This window comes from Myxine glutinosa, chromosome 9 (genome assembly GCF_964187855.1).
Source record: "Myxine glutinosa chromosome 9, kmMyxGlut1.1, whole genome shotgun sequence".
NCBI lineage: Eukaryota > Metazoa > Chordata > Myxini > Myxiniformes > Myxinidae > Myxine > Myxine glutinosa.
The window spans coordinates 50,673,464-50,701,304 of record NC_136269.1 but is presented as its reverse complement, the minus strand read 5'-3'; the positions used below and the strand labels follow the sequence as shown (position 1 = coordinate 50,701,304).

Sequence of the window (27,841 nt, the reverse complement as noted above, 5' to 3'; positions counted from 1 at the left end):
GTGTGTGTGTGAAAGAGAGAGCTATTTGTGCATCTAATATGTAAAAAAAGAAAATATATATATATCCATTATAATCCCTTTAAGGCTAGTGTTATCCCCCCCTCTCCCCCTTCTAAATTGATGCTTCCCCCTGTGGCAAATGCTCATTGTCATCAAATTTTCAACAAACCTTTATTATGAGAATATGGAGAACACAAAAAAAATTCATTTTTATTTTTTAGCTGTTGTTTTCATCAAGTTTAATTTGTGTACAAAGTGGACAGATATTCCATTTTGGGTTGCTTTATGGTTTAAATTGTACTCAGATACTGTAATACTTTTTGGCATTCAGTATCATGCTTTTGAAAGAAGATGTTATTTAAAACTTTATAATGTTAAACTATTTCTCAATGCAATCACCTTTCATCACAACACACTTAACCCATATCAAGATAGCAAAGCACTGATAATAAAAATTTCTAACTGTTCCTTCAACTATTCGCCAATGCTGGACTTCAAGGAACCATCTTCTTGATCCCACTTACCATGCAGCTCAGACCCACTAACTATTTAGATGTCGGAACAAATAGTAGCCTTTCATGGCCAAGTCTGGGCTGTATGGAGGATGATTGAACTGTTCAAGCCCACATTGGTGGGTGGCCGATGCAGCTCTGGCTTTGTGAAGCGATGCATTGTCAGGCAGCAACCAAACACAATGTGTCAATATTTCCAGTTTCCCCATATGGCTTCACACACCCAGGACAGCAGGTCAGCATAATTTTCAGCAATGCTTGTAGTTTTGTGCAGCGTAGACTCAATCAGCAGTACCCATTTTAAATGCCAGAAGATTATAGCCATAATTTTGACAGGTAAGGACTGGTCATGGAACTTCTTCAGGGGTGGAGATGTTTTCACTGCGTTATTTCACACATGACACACATGAAAGCCCGCGTGGAGTTTGCAAAAAAGCACCTAAAGGAATCTCAGATTGTGAGAAGCAAGATTCTGTGGGCTTTCATGTGTCTTTCACTGAGGAGAGGCTTCCGTCTGGCCACTCTGCCATATAGCCCAGATCGGTGGAGTGTTGCAGTGATGGTTGTCCTTCTGGAAGTTTCTCCCATCTCCACACAGGATCTCTGGAGCTCAGCCAGAGTGACCATCGGGTTCTTGGTTACCTCTATTACCAAGGCCCTTCTCCCCCGATTGCTCAGTTTGGCCGGGCGGCCAGCTCTAGGAAGAGTCCTGGTTGTTCCAAACTTCTTCCATTTAAGAATTATGGAGGCCACTGTGCTCTTGGGAACCTTTAATGCAGTAGAAATGTTTTTGTAGGCTTCCCCAGATCTGTGCCTCGACACAATCCTGTCTCTGAGCTCTGCAGGCAGTTCCTTCGGCCTCATGGCTTGGTTTTTGCTCTGATATGCATTGTCAACTGTGAGACCTTATATAGACAGGTGTGCGCCTTTCCAAATCATGTCCAATCAATTGAATTTACCACAGGTGGACTCCAATCAAGGTGTAGAAACGTCTCAAAAATGATCAAGAGAAATGGGAGTCACCTGAGCTAAATTTCCTGTGTCATAGCAAAGGGTATGAATACTTACGTAAATGTGATATTTCAGTTTTTTCTTTTTAATAAATTTGCAAAACTTTCTAAAATCCTGTTTTCTCTTTGTCATTATTGGGTATTGAGTGTAGATTGATGAGGGAAAAAATGAATTTAAACGATTTCAGCATAAGGCTGCAACATAACAAAATGTGAAAAAAGTGAAGGGGTCTGAATACTTTCCGAATGCACTGTATTTATCAACGGGCTACCCCAAACTAATAAATGTAGCTTTAAGCCGAGAAACCAGACCAAAACGATGTCCAGCATTTTACTCGACACCATGATAGCGCTGTTTAAAAAATATCAACTGTTGTTTTCCAGGGCCCTTAATCATTCTTTGCTTGAATTCTATCGTTTGTCTGTACTTATCTAATCAAACATTGATTTGTTTTTGGGTGGGGCTCCACCACATCTTTGCTTCTTCCTCTGCCTCCTCTTGTTTCTGTGGATAGCTTTATTATTTATTTATTCATATGTAGCATGTGGCTGCTTGGCTGCATCATTTTCTGGGAACACAGCTGTTGCTGTCTCATAAAATAATTCCATTAGCTGTAATGCAAAATTTCTCCTTAATTTTGCTTTTTAAAGTTTATCTTTATTTATTTAAAATAATGAGCCTGTCGATTGTCAAAATCAGTTGTATTCATAACCATACTGTTTACCTTTTGACATAATATTTCCCAAACATATTTGCATTTTGCTTTGTTGATGGCAAATTGAAAGTCCCACTTGTTGGCAATGCCGCCGTTACTGTAACCTCTGGTATTGCGCTCTATTTCATTGTGCATTGGTGCATGCTTTAAGAGCCATTGCACAATGTTACTCTAAATTGCTGTCTAATTGAAAGAGCATGGCCTTTGTAATGTCTGATTTACTTTTTTTCCACCTTCATCTATTGTATATAGATACACTGTTCTCGCCTGGTGCCTGGTGTTGTCATGCCTGGTGCCACCTGTCATGCCTGGTGTTGGCTTAGCGGTTAGGGTGCCGGCTTGGGATCCTGGGTTCGAATCCCGGTCGATCGCTGAATTAACGCCAGGGGGGTTGACTCAGCCTGTGCATCCTTCCGAGGTCGGCAAATTGAGTACCAGCTTGCTGGGATTAATGATCCCGGTGTGTACCCCGGTTTAGAATAGGTACACCGTATCCCTGTGCATCGTAAGAGGTGACTAAGGGTTGGTGTCAGGAAGGGTATCCGGCCATTAAAAAAAAAAAACATTGCCTCAAACAGGGAACCATGATTGTCATGCGGCCCGCAAGGCTAACCCCCGCTCTAGCGGGGAAAATGGCCTTAAAAACGATCATTCATTCATTCATTCTTCATCTAATCATTTGTTTCTACTATTTTGGGTAAAAGTGCAGCTTGAAGTGTTTTTGAGCTGCATTTGATGTTGATGTAAATGTTCAATTGAGGATTTTGATCATTATGAAAAACACGTGTACAGTTTATTGTACATGTGGGGAATGAAATTGTACTATAAATATTTCTTTGCATTTTCATTTTATTTACAGTCAGAAAAGCAAATATTAAGTTGTGCATTTTTTGGATTACTTGTCCTGGTTTTAGTAAGGTAGGGAGGGGTCTTTCACTCGGAGAGTAGTTAACCTATACACGCGAAGCGAAAAGCGGCTTTAACCAATCGGTTCACTTCTGTCTCTGTCTATCTTTCTACAAACGTCAGTTTATAATCGAGTAACGACTTTATTTTAATTGAATGTTGTACTGCATTTTGAACATGAATTGGTAAACGAACCTGTAGTTTAACCGTACTTTGGCTCTGAATTCGTCCCAATTGCGCATGCACAGAGAGGAGTGCGATCGTTTTTTTAAATCTTGTCAGCCTGTCTGGCAGTCAAACAAAATTGAAAATCATTCCAAACAGGAAACTTACTGTTTTATCGACTTTATAAATGACACAAACTTCAGGCACAAATAACTAATGTAACGTGTTAAATAAGGTGGTGCTTTTTGGCACTTTCACCCTTCCATTTAGCAGTATTTGGACAAAATATTACGGCATTTTACGTCATCATGAGCAATCAAATTTGCCACTCGTTGACACTGGCCATGTCCTTGTTTCTCAAGACAGCACAGAGTAATGTGTTCTATGAATTCTCCAGTTAATGCATGCAGTAGTCGGCCTAGAAAAGTATTGAGGCTAGAGGGTACATGGACATTAGCAGGGATGGTATGTAGCTCATGTATGTATTGGTGATTGTATACATGTGTGTAGATTTTGTTGATCTAGTGCTGGCCTGATGGGTCAAATTGCTCCGTCCTGCATCACAGTTCCTTTTGTGACTCATTTGAAATGTAATATTTTCGTTTTTGCCTGGACTCTAAACCAAGAGTAAAATTTCAATTGCTTTCTTGTCTTTTCTTTCCTTTCAAAGCTGAGTCAATTCTGGTGAGATGGTCTTTCCCTTAGTTTGTTCTAATTGGCACAACCCCACCGTTCACAGGTTACCAGGATTGGTGGCAGTCGCTAAGGCGGTTGGTGCAATCGCGGACACCTGTGTGCAAGACCTCTGCTCACTGCTGCACTGCCTCTGCTCTACCTTTGGCTACACCTTCACTGACAAAATGGTAGAAAAGAGCACCACACTTCAGTTGAATAGTTATAAAGCTAGTTACATCATGTATTTGATGTCAGATTTTCTTAAATACTTGAGTAAGCTTGTGATTGTGTCAGGCTTAAATGCATGAATCAAAACAAAAACATTCCCTCATCGAGGAAGAGAAACATAACTTTTGGTATAACTGAGTTTGGGAAAAGCAACATGAGAGCTTTAATAAGGAACCTTGTGAAGTGTTTCATGGAACTCTTTTGTGCAGGTAAAACCCGCTTTCCAACCAGTTCTGAAACTCCTGGAAGGACCATCAGGTACTGAACATGTGACGTGGAATTTAATAAATTGCTATTTCTCTTCTTGACATGAGTTGGTGTTGGTCAATCTGACCCAGAGTAGACCATTAAAGAAAAGTTCTCTGTTTAAAGCTGAAAGTCTATTGGAAGGGGATGTTCTGGTATCTTTAGTTGTCATGTTTAGGTTTTAAACATTCATTCAGATCATATACTTGTACAATTGCAAAAACAACTAGAACAGCACTGGGTCGAGCACACACCTCGGCCAGGTGAACAGTTTACGTTTTTTATCCCACTGATAGGCCGGATCTGAATCCATACCTAACTTTTTGAAATATCGTTTTTGGCCCTATCTCTCAATGGTGAAGAACTACTTAGACAATTTTTAAAATCTCGTATCCTGACCCGGTTTCGAATTGATTCGTCCTTGTCACGAACCCAACCTGTCCACCAAGTTTCATCTGAATCCGTCCATAACTTTTTGAAATATCGTTTTTGGCCCTATCTCTCAATGGTGAAGAATCACTTTAAAATTTCTCAGATACAAATCTGGATCTTCACCAAAATGTAATAATTTCGTCCATGTCACACACCCAACTTGTCCACCAAAGTTTGTGTGAATCCAATCACAACTTTTTGACATTATCCTGCTCAGGCAGACAAATAGACAGACAGGGGTGAAAACATAACCTCTGCCCACCTTCGGCTGAACTTTCTTTCTCAATTTCCATCTCACCCCTTCCTTACTCCTCATTCCTCATATCCCAAAGATTCTCCTTCCTCTTCTCCACTTTCACCCCCTTTTTCCCAATTTTTATTTTTCTACATTTCCCTCTTCCACCCATCTCTTCCAGTAAGAAAGCAATATGTCTATGACGAAAAATAAATATTTTAACAACCTTCTTGGAGCATTTAAAATGTTCTCAGAACGAAAAGCATTTCATCGGGTACAATTTTTGCAGAAAAACTACGAAGTCGCCATAAACACATTTAATGATCAAGCTGCTATTTTTAAAAAAACAAAAAATTGGAGGGAGGATGGATTTATGTTTGTGTTTTCAAGGCAGAAAAAAATTCAAGAATTGTTTTATTAATTGTTTTTTTTTGACAAGTGCATTTTTTTTTTTGAGGCAATAGGTTTTCTTAGCATTGACCTAATTTACAGTCTGAGATATGTTCACAAGTTCATGAGTCTATGTTTGAGTGACTTCTGCAAATTAACAACTCCATTTGAATTGATGTCTGTGTTGTGAACTTGGACGTTCATTTACAAAATCGTGATTGTTGTTCCTGTTGTTGTAAGCCTGCATAACTCATGACCCCACTTACTGCAATTACAGCCTGTGAAGAGTACATGGTGGGAAATGCTGGCTTGCCTGTGTACACCAGTGGTGTGCTGGCTTCTCACACTCAGGTAATACAAATTGAAATTCCTTCGTCAACAAGCTGAATTTTGTCTGGACACTATTACCATCACTACAGCAATGCATTATGTGCTTATCCATGGCATGCCCGTGCCCAGGTAATTGCGTTAAATCAACATAATCAGGATTGCATAAAAGTTCCATGTATTTGGAGGAAAATAATTTTATAGATGCCGTAAAAAAAAGAAACTTTGAATATCAGTTTTAGTGCTCAAACTACTTGTACGAGTATTATTATTTTATAACTTGCAGAATGGTCAATTTGTTTTGGAATTTTGTAATCTTGGGTTGTCAGCTTAGCTCATTTGGTTGCTACCTCATTATCGAGTTGTCAAGTCTGGGTGAGCTGCGGAGAATGGATTCTTGTATTCATTTTGTAGCAAGTTTTATTATTTTGCACACCCACATGATGATTGCACACTGTCCCTTGTGTGTGTTCTCGCATAAGTCAGTTGAGATAATTTGAAAAAGGTTTCTTAAAACTAAAGTTCTTATCACAGTCTTTGGTGATTCGTTATTTATAAGAGAAAGAGCACAGGCGGTCGAGAACTGTCTAACGTACTACTGCTCGAGACTAGGTCTTCTTCATCCTGTTTGTTACAAAATTTATGAAATGGCTTTTTTTTCTTTTTTGTATACAACATCGAGGCTCATGTAAGAGATAAAATTTCATAAATGCAGAACTTTCATTTAGAATTTAGAACTTTCATTTAGAATTTAGAACTTTCATTTAATTTAGAGGCATTTAGTGCAATTGCTTGTTGGCTGTGCTTTTCATTTTTGAATAAAAGCTTCTTAGAACCTTTTGTCAAGGTTGATCGATCCCCACTGTACGTTGTGCTTTCCCATGGTCTTGGGTGGATTCTGCATCAAATTTCTTTCAGCAGACCCAACTTTCATGCTATGCTGATATTTGTGTAGCATTGACACATTCAGATGCCACAGGGGATTGGTTAGGCCTTGTTCACTGCCTTTTTTTTTGTTCGTTCAACCTTGCTGCCAATACCCGTTTCACATGATTGACAGCAGCATTTATCAACTAAGTTCCTCCAGGTTCATTCAAACTTATTTTTTATGGACAGTATGAAATAAAAGCAAATAAGTATTAGTCAGGGCCCTTAGGGATATTTTGGTTCAAATTCTTCCAAAAGCATCAAATTTGGCGCAGATGTTGCCCATGCCATACTCTTTCGATTTTTGACGGGCGCCAAGGGCGGTATGATCCGGGGACCATACCGGTCCATCCCGCCATGTCACCTGACCTATGACGTCATAATTAGGATATGCATCCAATCACATGGCGTACTATAAGTGGTCAAAGTTCAAAATGAATCGATCGAAAAATGAAGGCAGGGATCCATTTTTAAGGTTTTCATAAAATCCAATATGGCCGCCAGGTCACATGACCTATGACGTCATATTTATGACATGTATACAATCATGTATACATGAACCCGGATCATGATCGCACAAAAATTAAACACAAGGATATGGCATACAGTTCATAAAACATCAAAATCCGTACCTTTGTAATTAGACTGATGAACTGCATATACCTGAAAATTAGGAAATAGACATGTAAATATTTCCTCTAATTGTCAAAAATAAGGTCAGAGTTCGATTACTCAACCCAGAAACATAAAATGGTGAACCTCGCGTAAATCTTGACAAAAAACTCAAAAACCGAAATGTTTGACTCAAAAATGACCTTTAAGATGACCTTGAGGGTTGACCTTGACCTAGAATCATCAAAATAACATCATAATTGGATTCCTCGACCTCGAAAACCCCTGAAAAGTGGTATCATACATGATTCCAACCCTTTTGGTTATTTAACTGATTTTCCTCTAATCCGGGTGACGGCATTTTGTATTTCGCCAATATGGGGCCCCGGGGGGGGGGGGGGGCGTCCGTCTTGGCGCCCGTCAAAAATCGAAAGAGTATGGCATGGGCAACATCTGGGCCAAATTTGGTGCTTTTGGAAGAATTTGAAGCAAACGGCCCCAAAATATCCCTAAGGGCCCTGACTATATGGGAAAACATATGATTATGAATACCACCTATCAGAAGAGATCTCCAAATGCACCTCATAGATCCTAATGCACCCCAGGGTTTTCCCTACAGCTACTTTCGATGATATTCCATTCATGAAAACCATAATCTGATGTGAAATTGATGAGATGCGCTCTGATAAATGGAACATGCCCTTCAGTCCTGGCAAATCTTAGTCTCAAGCGAACCCACTTGTCTATTTCCATAGTCAAGTCCTGAAAGAGGTTCAGTGTCTTGAACTTCTAGGCCTCAGCATTAGCTATGAGCTTTCCTGGGCTGACAATATAGTAAAGCTGGCCTCCAAAACCTACCACAGGCTGAGCATTCTCTGTCGTTCCAAGTCAAACTACCAGCCTGCAATGCTTTTCACCGCATATTAATGGACTACTGCTCTCTCCTCTGGACCCAGCATCACGTCTCTCTGGGATTCTGTGAAATCTAAATCTCTCAACATTATTGACATCTGTCATAAGGCTGAAGCACAATGCCTGTTGCCCTCGCATCCTAGGCAGATAGGTGGCCTGTATTGACCACTTCTTCTCTGATATAGTTGTCCTTACTGTCTCAGCCTTCCACCCCTCCTCAGCTCCTTCAGGATGTATGCATTCTTCCAGGAACAATTTTAGAGTGAAATGAATATTCGGTTTTTAATTACCTAAAAAAAAATATATATTATTCCATCAAGCCAATGAAAAGTTACGAGGGTAAATGCACCACCTTGACTGACAATACGACCGCTAGTGTTGACATCGCTGGCAGCCAATCAGAGCACGTCTCCTCTCAACCAATCAGCATGCTCGTTGTCGTTTTCCTGCTCTGTGTGCTGCCATATTGATAATTATGCCAAAAGCCTTGATATGCCAAAAGTGTCAAGAAAAAGCATCAATCTGCAGCTGAAAATGAAAGTATTAAGGTGGATGGAGTCAGGCATGGGTGCCACCACTGTTGGGTGTTTAGTTGGTTTAAGGGAGTCTCTCCTGGGCTGACAAGTCTGTAAGGACAAAGAAAAAAAATTAAGCATTTAGTCAGTGCATGACTCCCATAGTTGCTACAAAATGAATGACATCTCGGAGCAATTTAATGGAAAATATGGAGAGACTTTTATCCTCATGGACTGAGGATATGAATGAGCATGCTATGCCTTTAGGCAGTAATTATGGCTATGGTGCTGAGTTTATATGATGAAGTAAAAGAGCAGAAAGGCGAGGGATCTACCAAGGAGATGTTTGCGGCCAGTTGGGGGTGGTTCGTTAGATTTAAGTGCTGCACCAATTTGGATAACATTCACAATTCACATAATGGATGAAGCTGCAAGCACTGAAGATCAGGCGGCACCTGAATTCCCGTCTACGTTTAAAGCCTTTTTGGAAGTTTACCCCCAGCTAGGTTTTAATGCGGACAAAATGTGGTTTATTTGAAAGAGGATGCCATCCCGTACCTTAATTTCCAAGGAAGAGTGGCATGCCTCTGGCTTCAAGGTAGCAAAAGACCACCTAGGAGTGCTACAGGAGACTTGGAGTTAAAGCCCCTTGTCATGTACCTACGTGTCTACGATCAAAGGCAGTCGTTGCTAAAATGCTATCTTCAATACACCTCATTGGTAAATGTGCAAAATGTCAATTTTTATTACTAATTACTAATATTTATTTGATTGCATGCAATTTTCCCACACATAGAATTGCCACTCTCTTTCCGTCACTGCTTCTGGGGCACTCACTGCCAACCATAGGAGCACTAACGGCCTGCTCATGAGAGGGTCTTCCTCCAATGGGGGGGACAAATCCATATCCGCTATTATATTTTCATTTTTATGGACGTTAAACATATTCATTTTAATGGACATTGAATGTTATATCAACTCGAAAAATATTTTGGGATTTTTTTTCCATGCTCACCCACCACTTTTCCTTGTAACATTCCCCCACCTCTCCCCCCCTCCCCCCCAACCTTCCCTTGATTCTCTTGCACCTCAAAGGATCAAGAGAAGTTGGCTAGTTTTCTTGAACAACTACTTGAGGGAATATCCACAGTACAGCTGCCTTTGGATGTACTGAAAGCCACATTTACCTGCCTCAGGTGAAAAGAGACAGCATAATCTAAGCCTTTTTAATCAGTGTTCTTGTTGATGTGTTGCAAAGCATGATGTTTGAAGGTGCTAGGGTTTCAGGCAATTTATAGCATACGTTAAATGAACAGCAGTGACATTGTCAGGTGCATGGTCACTCTAGTGGTTGTAGTTGTCACAATTATTTCCAAACTGCGCTCCATTTTATCACTGACTCCATCTGTTTTGTGCAGCTCAGACGAACACCTCCACCAACTGATACTCAAGGCATTGTGGACAGCTGTGGTACATCCTGCCCCTACTGTACGATGTGCCACAGCCAAGGTGTTTGAGGTATTGTTGCCAATTTGTATGCAAGTCATTGTTACAGCGTAGACCGTAGGGCAATGCCGTCTGGAACAGTGTTTGTCCGTCTGCTGTGTGTATGTATGTATGTATGTATGTATGTATGTATGTATGTATGTATATACAAATTATTTATATATATATATATATATATATATATATAGATATATATATATATATATATATATATATATATATATATATATATATATATATATATATATATATATATATATCTCGCAGTGTTAGTGTGAGAAATCTCTGAGGATATCCCGGAGACTCAATAGCTCAATGGGCTGTCACTGCGTAAGTGATGAGGTTCCTGGGTTCGAGTCCCGGGTTGAGTCAGAATTTTTTCACACTAGCCCCACGCAGGAATTTACTTCCTGTTTCTTCAAAAAAAAAATATATATATATATATATTGTTACGGACCGCGGATAAGATGTTACTGGATTTGCTGAGCGGATGGCGCCGCGGCCTGAACCGTTAACAATGACTAAGACCCGATTCTGAACGTTGGCCAAATCGTGCCACAGATGTTCAATTGGGAAAAGACAAAGACGACGCGGGTGTGAAGAAGAAGAAGGAGACAAAAAGGTTTGAAATACGATTATTATTTATTACTATTTACAGGATTGAAAGAAACCAAGGAAGAAGGAAGGATAACAAAATAAAGACAGAAAGTGGGACGGACCAGAAGGACACAGTGAAAATTCTAGCTTATCTACACAGTCTTACTTAACCCAGGATAGAACAAACAAAGACGGACTCACACGAATGGGAAATGGAGGCAGGAACGATTGGCTGGACCGGGAGGAAGGTTCAGCTCGGACCAGAGGACGGCCGGGCCGGGAGGGAGCAGCCGCCGCCCTTCCTCAACAGCAACCTGCCGTCAACGCTCAAGGTGCGGCGGTCAAAGCTGCGATGGTTCAAAGCTGCTGTGGTTCAAGCTCCGGTGGTTCAAACTGCTGCCGTGGGGACGTCGTGTGCTTTCTCAGGACTCCTTTTCATCACTCCTCCGCACTTCTCTCAGAGGCTTCCTTCTCACTTCTTTCGCACACTTCTCTCAGAGGCTTCCTTCTCACTACTCCTGCGCACTTGTGGCAAAGGCTTCCCCCGCGCTTCTGTCAGCGGCTTCCGCGCGCGCTTTTTATAACGCCGCAGGCAAATCAAGCCACCGGCCTCCACGACACGCCCATCGGTGAGCTCGCCTCGGCCCTGATTGGTCGGCACGGGCCCTCTGGCTCCACCCTTGATGACGATGGGCGGGCACGCCCAGGATTCGGCAGCTCCTCCCCCTTCTTCTCCGAGCCTACCTCGTGGCTAATGGTCGCGGTGAAAAGAGCAACCCACAGCTGCAGCAAATGCGGTTGGCAGGAAAGGCTTTGGGAATGGGAATGAAAGGGGATCTATTTATTTGAATTCGGTGCAATGGAGTGTCAATTAATGGAAGACAAATCCTTAGCCTAATACACAGAATAAGGAAATAACTACCAACAAGGAGGAAATCTATGATTGGCTAACGTGATTGTTTATGAAATAACTACGGAACGACCTTTGACCTTTATACACAGACTGGAGACAGGAGGGTCCAGAATAAAGCAATAAAAACAAAAAAACACAATCCTCATATCCACAACAATATATATATATATATATATATATATATATATATATATATATATATATATATACACACACACTGTATATATAATTTGTGATTGGAATGATGAATGATGCCGTGATGGAATGAAAATATAGAGATATTGAGTTTAAAGTAGAATGAGAAATGAGAAAATGGCGTAAGGGTTTTCATCCGTGAGAGTTTTCCCCTCCAGACATTTCCATCCAGACATTCGTGGATTCCCCATTTGCAGTTTCGCCATTGACTGGGTATAGCAACATTCAGACTGTCCAAGTATGTTTTGTTTTTTTGTCCAAGTCCTTCACGAACCTGCTGTCAATCAGTGTGCCACATATCACTGAATGTGGCACACTGAATGTGGCACATTTGACTGAATGTGGTACAGGAATGTGTAATTTATTGAAAATTTTTTAATTGTTACATTATTTGCTAATTGGTATCCCAACCCAGGTCATACTATATCCTCTTCAACTAAAGTGGTGTGTGTCGGGATGGTGCTGTGGAGTATCAAACAAACTCGGCTACTCCGTTGTTAGATATCCACATTGGTCTTGTTTTTTTAAGATATCCACATTGTGTGACAGCTTGTATGTCTGAAATACAAAATATATTGCAATATGTTTTTTGATCATCATCTTGATCACTTTGGTCATCTAAGTTTGTAAAAAAACAATATTGGTAACTCCACTTTATTCCTTTATATTTTTATCCAACAGAAATGCTTCCATTTTGAATATTGATGCCTTCAATATCCCATGTAATTTGTCATAAATATATATTGAACGATAATTTTTTATTATCCTCCTTGCAGTATTACTTACTTTTCCTTTACATTCTATGTCTAGAGAGTATAAACTGTCATCCTGTGTTCCATCAATGAGCATGCTTTCCTTCTGATAGAAAGTTAAACTGGGGCTGCCCATCAGTCTCTAGCACCCTGGAATTATACAGGACTAATACATCCATCCACCAATCACGTTATTGACACTGAGAGTATACTGTAGGCCAACCATGTCACCTCACTGGATAATGGCCTTTAGTTTGACGAGTTGGACGTTTATTTCCTTCCACTTTTTCTTATTATCCGCTCTTTCAAACTTTTTATCTCGTTTTTCTATCCCTTATTAAATCTTTGTTCCTTGTTCCTCACCATCTCCCAGGTGATTCTACGAGTGATGAATGTATCCCTTGTGGACAAGCGTGTTGCGCCAGCCCTCGTCACACTGGCCAGTGATTCACACCTGTGAGTCCCTCAAATTCCTGTACTTTTGCTCAGCCTAAATTTTGGTCACAGTTTGTTACACTTTTTTTTTAACACTTCCTCAAAACTTGTTGTTATTTCATCTTTTGAAACCTGTGGGTATCCGTCAAAACTGTTGAAAGCCAAAGTTGATTGCATAAGGGATAAAGTGACGCAACACAGTTTGTTGCAATGACGTGCAACAAGATATGGTAATTATATTATTAACTGAAATCACCAACTCGATAGAAAAGTCCAAGAAGCCAATTTTGAAAATTAATAAATGGGTGAGCTCAGTTGGATCATGTGCAGCTTGCCTTCTGATGCATCATTTGTCCGCTGATTGAACAAATGTAGCTAATTATAATGTGCAGCACAATTGGGTTTTGTTTAACTACTGTCCAAAGCACATGATGTTTGCTGGTATTTTTATATTTTTTGCCCATGTTGTTGCGGTAATGATGAAGGAAAACAGACATTTGAGTTTAGCAGAAGCTTTCTCCTTAAATGTGGGAAAAACTCATGGAAAAAACCCAAGATAAATAATGCAAGAGTGTATCACATGATGATATGAGTTCCCTTCCAATGAACCAACGCAGAAGGCCATTTAGCCCATTAAAAGCCTGCGTTATGGTTGCCAACCTTTGGTTGTTTGTCGGTGCTCTATTCTTTTTCTATGCTGAGCATCGGGAAAGGAAGCAGCATGTACCATTTTTGATGTTGGTACAGCATGTACCATCCTTGGCTCAGAGCAGACACTCTAACTATTACACCACCAAGTCTGATTGAGGTACCTGCAGAGTACAGAGCATACATATAACAAAAACATTTCAAAGTTATTTGGGATCTTGATGCCCTGCCATCAATATCCCATATAAAGGAACTGTAGATTGAATGTCCTTACCTTCAATCGAAGCGTACACTTATTTACCATCCACCGGTACCATTAATGAAAAATTACAGACTATAACCCGCCCTTCTCATAATTGTGATGAATTTTAAACGTTGATTAAAGCCTCCAATTATAATTAAATGTCAGATTTAGTGTCAAAAGGTACCTTTAAAAAAAAATTTTTATGCGATCCAACGTTGCATTAACACGTTAATTTTTTAATACAATAAGTGTGTATAAGTTACATAACATAATAACTCTGGGAATATGCACCAAATTTACATATTATTATGAGCAGAGTACCCATCCTCTAGGTGGGTCGAGTTTGCCTATTACTTGCTGAGAAAAGTGTAGTCTATGTTTTGCACGAAGTCTATATATGTTTGTGTGGTGTGCGTCTAAAAGGTTAGAGATGGTCTGAGGGTCTAAAGGTCTAAATGGTATGTTCTAATAGTAGTTAGGGTCTAAAGGGTCTAATCTCGAAAGTCTAAAGGATATAAATGTCGAAGGGGTCTAAAGGCTTGTAAAGGGATATAAAGTGTCTAGAAAGGTCTAAGTGATAGAAAGGGTCTAAAGGTTAAAAGCTCTAAATGGTCATGGGTCCAAAGCAGTCTAAAGGGGGTTAAAAGACGTCTAACATGTCTGATGGGTATAAGGGGTCTAAAGAGTGCCAAGGGACCTAATGGGTGTAAGGGTCTAAAAATGGGTATAAAGGGTGAAACGGTCCAAAGGTGCCTAAAGTGGTGAAAGGGTCTTAAAGGTATAAGGGGTATCAATGGTCTAATGGGGTATTATGGTCTTACGGGTTTTTTGCAGTCTTCGGGTTCTTAAGAGTCTAACGGAGTTGATAGGGTCTAATGGGGTCTTTAATTATGGGGTAGTTGGGGTTTATAGGGTCAACTGATTGTTAAGTACCTAAGGGTTCTAAATGGTTTTCGTAGTCTTCAGGAGCCTTGAGGTGTCTAAGGGGTCTTAATGGGTCTTATGGTTCTAATGAGTTGTAAATGGTCTGAAGGGGTCTGATGATATATCGTGATTATACACATACCCTGGTGTTGGGCTAGCGGCTAGGGTGCTGGCATGGGATCCTAGGATCCTGGGTTCGAATCCCGGTCAATCGCTGAATTAACGCCAGGGGGGTTGACTCAGCCTGTCATCCTTCCGAGGTCGGCAAATTGAGTACCAGTTCACTGGTAATTCCCTGCTTGTCGTTAAAGGCGGCAAAAAGGGTTGGCGTCAGGAAGGGCATCCGGCCGTAAAACATTGCTTCAAAAAGGGGACCGAAAAACAACAACAACCACAGTTCCCGAAAAAGGCCAACCCCCGCTTGCGGGGAAAAATGGCCTCTAAAGGTGGTTTATACACTGCCTGGCTTTGTTGCATCAGATTCCCATTAGCTTTGTTTGGGTCTAGTGTTAAATTAATTAGTCAGGTTTAATCAAGCTGCTTATACACGCTTTCCTAAAAAAAATAGCGTTACATAATTTTTGAAAGGTCCTCTATGCCAATCGGCCCGTCACCGGGTTTGTGAAGTCAATTGACTCATGCTTAACCCATAAAACGCGTCGGGCCATGATCGGGGCCGAGACATGCATGCAAATGAGGTTAAACCGATGTCAACCCAAATAATGAATCATGACTTTTCTTTCAATGTATAATACCCAGGTAACTATGAAAGCTTGCTTCTAATTGGTGGAGAAAAGCCGAAGACAAAAAACATTTCTGGCCTACTAACCAGTAAATCCAGCACTTTATGTGTTACTGGCAAAGACCCGCACCTCAAATTCATTAAAATGGGAACATGGGACAGACATGGCAAAAGGCAAATGAGACAGATTAGAGAATGTGTGTAAGCTGAGCTTTGAGGTAATGATTTTTTTTTTCATTGCCTGAAATAACACGAACCTGAAATCGAAGAAACCCAGGGTGTGTTGAACTGTGTTCAGTTACCAAGCAGCTAGCTAGCGCTTGTCAAGCCAGCCGTTCCTTCTCAACGGGTTTAAATGGAGTGCTTACTTGAATGCTTAAGTCACTTGGTGAGCGCTCGACCAGAAACTTGATAACTGAACACTTGGTAACCCCTGATGTTCTTGAGGCCCGAGCATATATCTACTGTAATCAATAGACTCCAGAGAGGATAATCACATGACCCTTCCTGGTGTACTTTTATGGAGTGGGTGTACCACTTGCCTGAAATCAGACCCAGCTTTCCTTCAGACTGGTAATTGATATTGAACCAAACTATGAAGACTTTGGAGATGAATTGTATGATACCTTCAACTGCAAGAATGAGGGGATTGAGTGGACAGAGAAAGCGAAAATTATATATACTAGCAATGGTACCCGCCCTATGGGCGGGGCTTCAATTGGGAGGCCCAAATGAAAAGGCAAAATATCAGAAATTGAAGGCTTTTTTTATTTTAAACGATTTATATAAACATCCGTTAAATCATATCACACGCAAATCATCAAAATCTAAACAGTATTTGTAGAATTTCAATAAAAGCCACATCACTGTTCATATCGGTAAATATTATTCCATCATGTTTGGAAAAATTGGAAAATTGGAAAAATTAGAGTATTGGAAAAACAATATAGCCTATTTTACTCCAGGGGGTCCCTGGAATACCCACCCAAAATTTCGTTGCGATCGGTTCAGCCGTTTTTGCAGTACCTGGGAACGGACGGACGGACAGACAGACAGACAGACATTTGGTGAATTATAGTAAGATATTCACAGCCCATTGCCTCAATGTATATATATTGTCACAGGTTGTGACCACAGTGCAGTCGTTCTTGTTATCATCCAGTTGGGCAAACATTTTGTGCTCAACATGGTCCTTTAATTTGTTCCACCCGGTTCAGATTCTTGTGAACCCGTAGAGTTAAATGGCACAAGTAATTTACATGTACCATACTCTAATTAGGTGCTCTCGGTTATGTGAAACTTTTATTCATGAACACGATTATAAAAAAAACATTTTACCCACAAAAAAACAAGTTTGTCATGAAAACGTCCATCTACTTCTTTACCAACGTCCAACGTATCTGCTGAAGGATTTTTAGACATGTTCAGAAGCGTTTAAGGAGCTTTTGGCAACACTGAAGATATTTTATTTCTTAAAGGTGACCATTATCTCTTTACCCTGATTGATGTCTCTTTCCTGCAGTTCTGTTCGTCTTGCAAGCATTCCTGCATTTGGGGCAATGATTGAATGTACGACTCAGAAAGAGGTACACATGTGGGCCGCTACAACTTCATCCTTCGGAGCTGATGTATTGAATATGGAATGACTCTCTCTCAGTGCGATAAGATACCAAAGTTTGGCACACTTTACATTCGGCTCCATGTTGTTACCAAACTGTTCACGTGTGTAGTATTAATTATGTGCTATTGGAACGTGCTTTTGAGACCTTTCGATCCCTTTGACCTTTTTCAGGCCTTTTATTTCAGACTTTTTGAGACCCTTTTTAGACCTTTTAGGACTCTTTAGACCTTTGCAGACTTTGACTTTAGACCCACAGACCCTAGATATATTAGACCCCTTCAACACTTGGAGCTTTAACTTTAGACCTTCAAGACTCCATTAGACCCTCAAGACCCTTTTCTATGAGCCTAGATTTTTACTAACTTAGGATGAACTCTTTGAATGCATCAGGTATGCCAAGTCACAGACGAGGTTTGTTATATCTCAGCTTGACTCTACTGAGATAAAACATCACCATGACACGTCACATTCCGTGACGTTCCATGGTTTTCTACAGTAGGAATATTGCTTTCACGTATGTATTATCTGATCCAGATAATATCTGAGCCGATGATTCTGTGTGGTCCCATATGTGTAATAATATGTAATGTTACATATACATGGCATATGCATGTCGGCATGTACAGATTATTTTATTATTTGGACCACAACTTGTATTACATTCATAACAAAGAGATTGTCCATTATTAGATCGTATTATCATAACACAGGATGTCACGGGGTAAAAGTCCTTGTTCTGCTTGGCATGAAATTGATCATTTCAGTACAAAATTAGCATACTGCGTGGGTGGGAAGAGAAGTCAAAACACATAATAAGTAAATACTTTCAATAGTAATTGATCCGCTATGAGAGAAATGGAATCCTTTTCTCTCGTGGCAGATCGATCAACATTTCAGTTATTTACTTCTTTGTCCTGATCCTGCTTAGCTCGTTTTAACAGCAACAGAATTATTCTCAACACGACACAGGTGGAAATGAGTTGTTGTGGCTCTCCATTCTGCGAGACTCCTTTCTGAATCATGAGGGAAACGATGCATCCTTCTTTCCTCTAATCGATTGGAATTTCCCCATGCTGAACAGCAGGGCATCCAGTGTATGACTGACACCCCAAATCTGACTTCAAAATGAAAATTTATAATGACGACGATATGTAAATATGACAGTCCACACAGATGCACACACTTTAGCGTTTCGCTCAGCGAAGATGGTTAACAAGATGGCGTCTTATGGTCATGTAATCACGTATCCTCCAATCATGATCATTTTCGCTCAAACTGAGTTTGCCAAACTCTTGTGTTATATGGAGCTATCCTCTTCCCACCCCAGTATGCTCTTTCCCATGTATGTTCATTCATGCTCTTTCCTGTACCTCCATAAATTCTCACGACTTTCTTTCTCTTCTCCCCACCACTCTTAAAGCACTACATTCTCTCTCCTATAATCCCCCCTTCTCTTTTTTCCCCCCATTGTTTTCCTCAATGTTCATACATAATAAATATGTAAGAAAGTAATCCTACTATTTTTGTTCAAGTCATTCGATTTGGATAATAGCATGTTTGTACACACTACATGGCCAAAAGTATGTAGACACCCAAACATCACACCGTATGTGCTCGTGAAACATCTCATTCCAAAATCATGGGCATTAATATGGAGAGTTGGTCCTCCTCCCACCACCCTCCTTTGCTGCTATAACAGCCCTCACTCTTCTGGGAAGGCCTTCCACTAGATGTTGGAACATTGCTGCTGGGATTTGCTTCTATTCAGCCACAAGAGCATTAGTGAGGTCGGGCACTGATGTTAGGCGATTAGGCCCGGCTCAGTCGGCATTCCAATTCATCCCAAAGGTGTTCAGTGGGGTTGAGGTTAGGGCTCTGTGCAGGCCAGTCAAGTTCTTCCACACGGATCTCGACAAACCATTTCTTTATGGACCTCGCTTTGTGCACTGGGGCATTGTCATGCTGAAACAGGAAAGTGCCTTCGCCAAACTGTTGTCACCTAGTTGGAAGCACACAATCATCTAGAATGTCATTGTATGCTGTAGCATTAATATTTCCCTTCACTAGAACTAAGTGGCCGAGCCCTAACCATTAAAACAGCCCTAGACCATTATTCCTCCTCCACCAAACTTTACAGTTGGCACTATGCATTCGGGCAGGCAGTGTTCTCCTGGCATCTGCCAAACCCAGATTCATCCGTCAGACTGCGAGATGGTGAAGCGTGATTCATCAGTCCAGAGAACGCATTTCTACTGCTCCAGAGTCCAATGGCAGTGAGCTTTACACCACTCCAGCTGACGCTTGTCATTGCGCATGGAACTCTTAGGCTTGTGTGCGGCTGCTCGGCCATGGAAACCCATTTCATGAAGCTCCCGACGAACAGTAGTTGTACTGACGTTGCTCTTAGAGGCAGTTTGGAACACGGTAGTGAGTGTTGCAACCGAGGACAGACTATTTTTACGCGCTTCAGCACTCACTTCATTAATGAGTCCAGTTCAGTCCAGTTCTGTGAGCTTGTGTGGCCTACCACTTCACGGCTGAGCTGTTGTTGCTCCGAGACGTTTCCACTTCACAATAACAGCAGTCTAGGCTGGGCCAAGTCAGGGGTGATTCTCAATTTTTCATACTACAAGGTTGTAATTTACCTAAAGGTTGTGGCTGGGTAACAGAAACAAAACCATGACATTTTTTTTCAAAAATATTGACGTCTTACGGTAAAACAGCCCGTTACCATAGCAACCGTTACAGACGACTCAGAAAATTCTTAAAATCGATGATTTCTCAGGCTGTGTGTGACCCCCAGAGTTGATTCTGGTACCAAAAGATTCAGAATTGAAAGCCAAGGATGATTGGATAGTTTAACAATGTCTGTGACACAATTCAATACAACTTTTATCCCAAAAACTCATTTTCATCTCAAATTTAAGGCATTTGTTTGAAAAAAAAATGAAGATTTTGCTTTCTAATCATAGGATAATCATTAATCAGAGCTATAGTCAAATTAAATGTACTTTAAATTAACTTTTGTCATTGATTAAGCTTTTTTATCTGAAATTTAAGGTCTGACATTGAACATTGATAACAAAATAAAAAACCTAGTCCCAATTGTAATCAATGGAGGCCAATGACTTCTTAGTCACAACCTCAGTGGATGTTGCCAGTCCATGCAGCTTCTCCCTGACGCCCTTCACAACCCTGTATAGAGCCTGGAGCTGCGCCTCAGATGTGGGGGCCTTGTTAGTGTTCAAATCTGTGGCGAGTCCAAGTGTCCGCTCTGCTGCGTCATTGACAACTGGGAGTTTGGCCACAACTTCCTTGCCATGACGATAGCTGTCTGCGGTGGGCCACTGTGCAACGGGGAGCTTGACAAAACTGGAGTCAATACCCAAGAGTTCAAACATGCTCCAAGAGTCGTAACCAACAAAGTCTTTGAGGGCTTTACTCCCCAATTGCTGTGAGGCTGGCATCTCCTGTATCATGTTATGTGCAGTCCCATGGTACCTGAGCATAGCCCTTCTCATAGTCTGCTTGTCAGATGACGTTCTGTCCGAGAAGAGTGCCAAAGAGACCAATCTCTCTGAGAGGTACCACAAATGGTTTTGTAGCTTCTCTCGGGCCACAGTCACAAAGGACAGAAATTTGGCAGGCCACTTTGTTGGATTCTTTGCGATACTGGCCTCAGCCTTGAGGAGGTTCTTCATCAGGTACAGGTCGTTATATGGTGCATCTGCAGCACTGGTACATGTCAACCACGCTTTAGTGTAGAAGACTGACATGAATGCAGCGAGACTGGTTATGTCTTCCAGCTCTTTGGGTGTGTAGATATCTCCCAGCTGCCGACGGAAGAGTGCCACCTTTATAGTGTATAAAGTCTTGCTCATCCAACGGGCGTGGTGGAATGCCCCAGGAGCTTTGATAGTGATGGTCCTCATACCATCAGGGACAGTCCCTCCAAGAAACAGCAGTGTGAGGTGTGCCAGCTCCAGGTAGTCGTGTCGAAGAGTCTCCATCCACGTCTGAAGGAAGGTGATGGTGGCATGTACATGGCCAGCCAGCTCTCTCTGTTGAGCAGACACCTTGACCAATGTGTAGTTGCCCTGGTCCAATTCACTCCAAGTGTTGAGCAGTCGCTTGAACAGCTGTTCATTAGGTCCTGTGGTGGGGCCATACACTATTGAGCAAGACGCCCCTCCAACCAATTCGTGGATGTGGTGCCAACACGCCAGTTGCAGAAGACTCCTGCAAAACTCAGTCTCCAGTCTTACTACGACTCCACTCTTGACCCCAGAGCTCACTGCCGTTGTATCGAAGACAAGAGCGCCTATCCTTGATGTGTCGATTGGGTGCTCATTGAGGACCTGGATAGAAAATAAATAGAATAAGGTAAAGACACCAATGATAACTTATATTCTACTAATAATAGAACATAAGTTAGAATATACTTTATAGACTAATATCAATTTTATCATTGATCAAATTAGTGTGGAATGCCAAATTGCTAATTTGCTTCATTATTATATTAAAAATAACTAACATATTCCAAGTAAATTCTTAATTTGATGTAGCTACTTACAAGTAGTTCTTTTTGTATAATTAAACAAAATCCACAACACCCTTTGGCTGTGGTACCTACAACTACACCGCTACTGTTACTTCACTTTTAGACTTTGGATATTTCAAGTTGGACAGTTTCACTGTCTTCAATGAACAAACATAAGAAACTTCCAAAATTTACAAAACTCAAATCTAAATTGTATAACTAAAAAGCGAAAAATAAGGATTTTTATTAACTTAACAGAACTGTAGAGCATAAATACCTGAATAATCTTTGCCACCTCATTTTCAGCAGTTGACCTCCCTTCCATCCCAACAGTTGACAGCAGTACCTCCTGGCCATCTGTCCCTGTCAGTATCACGGCCACTCGCTCCATGTCCTTGCCCACATGGGTTAGGGACTTGATCAGCTTCCCGTCCCAGTGCAGAGCATACATTTTGGAAGTGCTGTTGTCACCAAGTTGCCACTTAGCGATGTCTCCAGCCTTCTCCACCCTCACAGACTGTCTCCTCCTCCCCGTTGTGTTCACTGATAGGTTGTACTGCTCCAGGTTCTTCCCGTCGTCTTTGTGAAAGGCAGCAGCTAGTTCTGTGATTGCCCTATTTGAAATTGCGTACTTGTCTGCAATCAAGCAGGCATCCTTTGGAACTCCTTCCAGCTTCTTGATGACCTTTGGGGATTGCACAGGAACAGTGTAGAGTGGTGTGTCAGTGGTCTCCTCAGAGTCATCAGTATCTTCTGATACATCTACATTAGGGGCAGTGTGCAGACAATCCCTATCTCTTCTCACCTGCTCTGCCTGCTGATCAAGAAACTTGCGCTTCCTCCTATTTGCTAATTTCTCATCGCTAGACCCAAGCGTTGCTGTACGTGTACAGCTATCCCCACGTACACCTTTTAGGTAAAGCCAGTCGTCTTTATCTCTCTTGTCCTGCTTCTCCACAGCTTGTGCTGCTTCCAATTTCTTCTCAAAGTCAGGTTGAACGACCCAAAATGTCTGCCTCATATTTGCTAAGAAGTCCTTCCTTTTCTTGGTCTCTGCATCTGTCGTCCTACTCTTCTTACTCTTCCTTAGTTTGAACTCCTCAATATCCCTAAATATCATCTTCTCTATGGCTTGCCACGACTTGAGGGTAAAACCGGTATTTCCCCACCAATCCTGCAAGTCCTTCACTACAAGCTTGACTGCATCCTTTTTGCTAGACTGAAGGTGGCTGGTTTCCTGCAGATGTCTGTGATACCCATGGTACTGGAGAACAACCAGTTCCCCTGTTGGTGGATAAGGGCCAGTGAATCCCTGGTTTCCTGGTAGATTGAAGATGGGGGGACACTTTTCGAAGAGCCACAACACGGTCTTGGCTTTTGTATCCATGCCTAATTGCCTATGTGATGCACTGCAATAAAAAAACAATTATTAATATAATGTTTGAATGAGAAAAGTAAACAAAAACAGCATACTTGCCTGATGAATGGTTACAGTAACAACCGAAAGCAGGCATTAAAATTAATGATTGTAAGCTGCTTTTGTTAACTTTTTTTTATTGAAATTAAGATGGCCAAATTTAAACAACGTTATAACAGTTATAAAAACTGGACAATACAAGGTTGTAAAAGACAATTTAAAGTAAATTTAATTTGATTAATGGTTATCCTATGATTAAAAAGCAAAATTTTCAATTTTTTTCCATAAATATGCTTGAAATTTCAGACAAAAATCAGTTTTTTGGATAAAAGTGGTATTGAATTGTGTCACAGACATTGTTAAGCTATCCAATCATCCTTGGCTTTCAATTCTGCATCTTTTGGTACCAGAATCAACTCTGGGGGTCAAACACAGCTTGAGAAATCGTCAATTTAGGCATTTTTTGAGTCGTCTGTAACTGTTGCTATGGTCTGTCGGGCTGTCTGACCGTAAAACGTCAATATTTTAGAATTCTTTTTTCATGATTTTGTTCCTGATACTCACTCACAACTTTTAAGTAAATTACATTGAATTAGGAAAATCACCTCCGATTTGGCCCAGCCTAAACAGCACTTACAGTTGACCGGGGCAGCTCTAGCAAGGTAGAAATTTGACGAACTGACTTGTTGGAAAGGTGTCATCCTATGACGGTGCCACATTGAAAGTCACTGAGGTCTTCTGTACGACCCATTCTACTGCCAATGTTTGTCTGTGGAGTTTGCATGGCTGTGTGCTTGATTATATATATAATCCATGAAGTGTTGGCCATGTAGTGTATATTCGGTTACATCGGAGGCCCATTAGTGAGGACACTGGACTGGGATTCCGGAGATTGTGGGCTCAAATGCAAAAATCCGACTGATATAAAATAAGGCGTGTGCAAAAATAGTAATGTGCAAATGTCCCTGTCCCGTGTACAAATCATAGAAACAAAAAAGATCCACAAAAAAGATGGTCCCTTTATTTCTTGGATTCAACTGATCAAACTTCCTGAGTTTGAAAGACGCATAGGCTTGAGAAAACTTAGGATAATGAAGCAAAAATGTTCAATTCAAACCCAGTAGGTTTTTTTTTAATGGGGCACTAGCTTTTTCTTCTTTTTAGCTGTGACGAGCAGCTCTATGAGAGGACCGTGTTGTTCTTGTTGTTGGGTGCCTTTTTGAATAGCGCGTGCGCATACACTCAGACGTGCGTTGGTATGAGGTAAGAACATCGCAGACTAAAATCGCGATTTGTTTGAAGAAACCAGAATAAATTTAGCAACAGACAACATGAATGTTTTCATATCAATCTCGTTTCACAGAACTTGACACAAATTAGGTGTAATTATTGAATAGCGCATGTGCATACACTCAGACTTCCCCTACCGACCAACCCCGTTTCAAATGATCCCTCTGCCACCCAGAATTAACATTAATAAATAACATTAATGAATTAACATTAACATTAACAGAAATAACATTCACTTCCATACATTATATGTAATCAGTTGATGAAGCATGTTGCGTCGCAAAACAAAGGACAAGACCAGAACTGAAAGACAAAAAGACGCCAGTGCATGCGTATAATTTAATGACTGGTTGAATTTGGTAGCGCATATTGCAACGGATATCCTCATGATTCTACACGTCGCAGCTGGTGACCACAATGTCGTCATTTTTCTCTTGTTTTAAATTAAAGGCTCGTGGTCTTGAAGTGTAGCTACGAAAAAAACAGTGCAGGATTGATGAACTGTCAGTTTAACGAGTGAAGGGCACCATGCTTTGAAGACCACAAGAGCTGGGAATTACAGCCCACTGCATGAAGGTTATCCTACAATATTAAACTAGAACGGCACTCGGTAGAGCACATACCTCTGCCAGACTGAGCAGTTTATGTTTTGTATACCACTGATAGGTCCGCTCTGAATCCAGACCCTAACCAGAATCGAATTGGCTTGATCTTGTCATCGAAACCAACTCATCCACCCAGTTTTGTCATAATTGGTCCACAACGTTTTGAAATATTGTGATCTTTATCGTTTCTTGCCATATCTCTCAATGGTGAAGAATCACTTAAAGAATTTTTTTTTAAAGATCGGGTCCGAATCCATATTCAGATCTTCACCAAAATAAAAGCGATTCGTCCTTGTCACACCCAACCTGTCCACCAAGTTTCATTCGAATCCATCCATAACTTTTTGAGATATCGTGATATATATCAGTTTTAGCCCTATCACTCAATGGTGAAGAATTACAGAAAAATTCTCTAATCCGGATCTGGATTCGAATCTTCACCAAAATTTATTCAGTTCTTCCTGGTCACACACCGAACATGTCCATCAAGTTTTGTTCAAATCCGTCCACAACGTTTTGAGATATTGTGATATATATAGTTTTTACCCTATTTTTTATTGGTGAAGAATCATATATAAATTCTTAGATCCAGATCTGGATCTTCACCAAAATCCGGATTATCTCCCCCTTCCTGTTCAGGCTGGAGTTCCCCAAGGCAGTGTTCTGGGCCCTGTGCTTTTTATGGTATTCATCAATGATCTCTCCGACTCTCTTGAAAATCCTCTCTATCTCTTTGCTGATGACTCCACTCTCTGCCGCTCCATACCTCATCCCTCAGATCAGCAGGCAGCAGCCACCTCACTCTCTACAGACCTGGACAAAATCACAGACTGGTCAAACAAGTGGAACATGTATTTCAATCCTGACAAATCTCACACTCACTATGTCTCTCTGAAAAGACCATCTGGAAAAACCTCCCATCTACTTTCTCAACCATCCTCTCCAAGAAGTTCTGTCACTCAAGCTTTTGGGTCTCATTATCTACCATGATTTTTCCTGGGAAAACCACATTTCCAAGCTGGCCCCCAAAGCCAGTCACCGACTGGGCATCCTCCGTCGTGTGAAGTCCTTCCTCGGCACACCTGAGCTCCTCACCACATACAAGGCTTTCATCCGCAGCTCAATGGAATACTGGGCTCACCTCTAGGCTGGTGCTCCTGCCTCACACCTAGCTCGGCTTCACGCTGTTGAAACCAAAGCTTTCAGAATCATTGGAATCTCCCGCGATGAAGCTAAATCGGAGGGCCTCTCACTTACTCACCACAGGCATGTTGGTGGTCTTTCTGTCTTCCACCGACTCATCTCCGGCCTAGCTCCCCCAGCTCTGTCTGTGCTCTGTCCCCCAAATATTCCTACAGGTTGCACAAGATCTGCCAGCAACCCTCTTTTTTTTTTTCTTTTTTTTTTTTTTCTATACTGAATCGAGGCTCGTGAAAGAGCTGACAACCGCGAGGGAAAGACAAAGACAGTACATGGGGACCGCGAGGGAAAGACAAAGACAGTACATGGGGACCGCGAGGGAAAGACAGTACATGGGGACCGCGAGGGAAAGACAAAGACAGTACATGGGGACCGCGAGGGAAAGACAAAGACAGTACATGGGGACCGCGAGGGAAAGACAAAGACAGAAAGACAAAGACAGACAAAGACAGACAAAGACAGTCTTATGGTGAAACTGCCAAAATCAAGACTCTCTGCTCACCTTCACTCTTTCATTCCTCTTTTCTCCTGCCTCTGGAACAAATTCCCTCACTCTTCAATCCCACTCCTCCCTCTAGGTCTTTAAAACAGCTGTTCACCACCATCTCTTATCTTCCCCCATCCAAAACCTTGATCTTTTCTACCCCCGTTAATTCACCCCAGATCCACTTTTTTTAAATTCCGACTTCTTTCCTGGAAGTCCGAGCAGTGTCCATATGTTTTATACATCTCCCACCCCCACCCCCCTTCCCATGCCTCCTCCCCCCGAGCCCTCTCCCTCCCACAGATCTCCCGATGTCCCTGCTCTCAAATGTTGTACTTGTGTGCTTCCCTCTCTCTTCCCATCTTGTCTCCCGGTCCCTTTATCATATGTTTTATGTGTCCATTTGTTTTTTTGTGTTTAATGTTAGCTCTTACACGAGCCTCGACCTTGTATACAAAAAAAATAATCTAACCAGTTCGTCCTTGTCACACACCTAAACTCTCCACCAAATTTCGTCCAAATCCATCCACAACTTTTTGAGATATCCTGTTCACAAACAAACAAACTGATACGGGGTGAAAACATACCTTCTGCCAAGCAACCTTTGGTGGTGGAGATAATAAGGCAAATATCTGTGTACGTCTGATAATTATAGAATCAAAAACGGCTGGACCAATCTCCACCAATTTTTGCATATGAGCTATGGGTACCCAGGATCACGTCATGGGCACAACATAACCCCCCTAATGAGAGTGGGGAGATGACTTTTTTTGCCTATAAACATGGCACAGAGCAAGTGGTTTCCTGACCCCGCTGCAGAGTTGGGGGATTACTAGCTACGGCAAATATACATTTGCCCCACCACCCCCACTGCCCAGGCCACTCTCAAAGGGAGCAGGTATTTCGATATATATTAAAAT

General features: G+C 41.3%; 1 protein-coding gene across 4 annotated transcripts in view; it reads left to right on the top strand.

The window, feature by feature from the left end:
* LOC137435403 (RAB11-binding protein RELCH homolog) overlaps positions 1-27,841 on the top strand; it is a 228,606-nt gene that overhangs the window by 122,813 nt on the left and 77,952 nt on the right. For all 4 annotated transcript variants that reach the window (XM_078784344.1, XM_068129167.2, XM_068129168.2 and 1 more), the window contains exons 16-22: positions 4,049-4,172; positions 4,422-4,470; positions 5,793-5,866; positions 9,904-10,004; positions 10,227-10,326; positions 13,145-13,227; positions 17,287-17,350. In XM_078784344.1, coding sequence (XP_078640470.1) covers positions 4,049-4,172; positions 4,422-4,470; positions 5,793-5,866; positions 9,904-10,004; positions 10,227-10,326; positions 13,145-13,227; positions 17,287-17,350 — 595 coding nt within the window. The remainder of the gene's footprint in view (positions 1-4,048; positions 4,173-4,421; positions 4,471-5,792; positions 5,867-9,903; positions 10,005-10,226; positions 10,327-13,144; positions 13,228-17,286; positions 17,351-27,841) is intronic.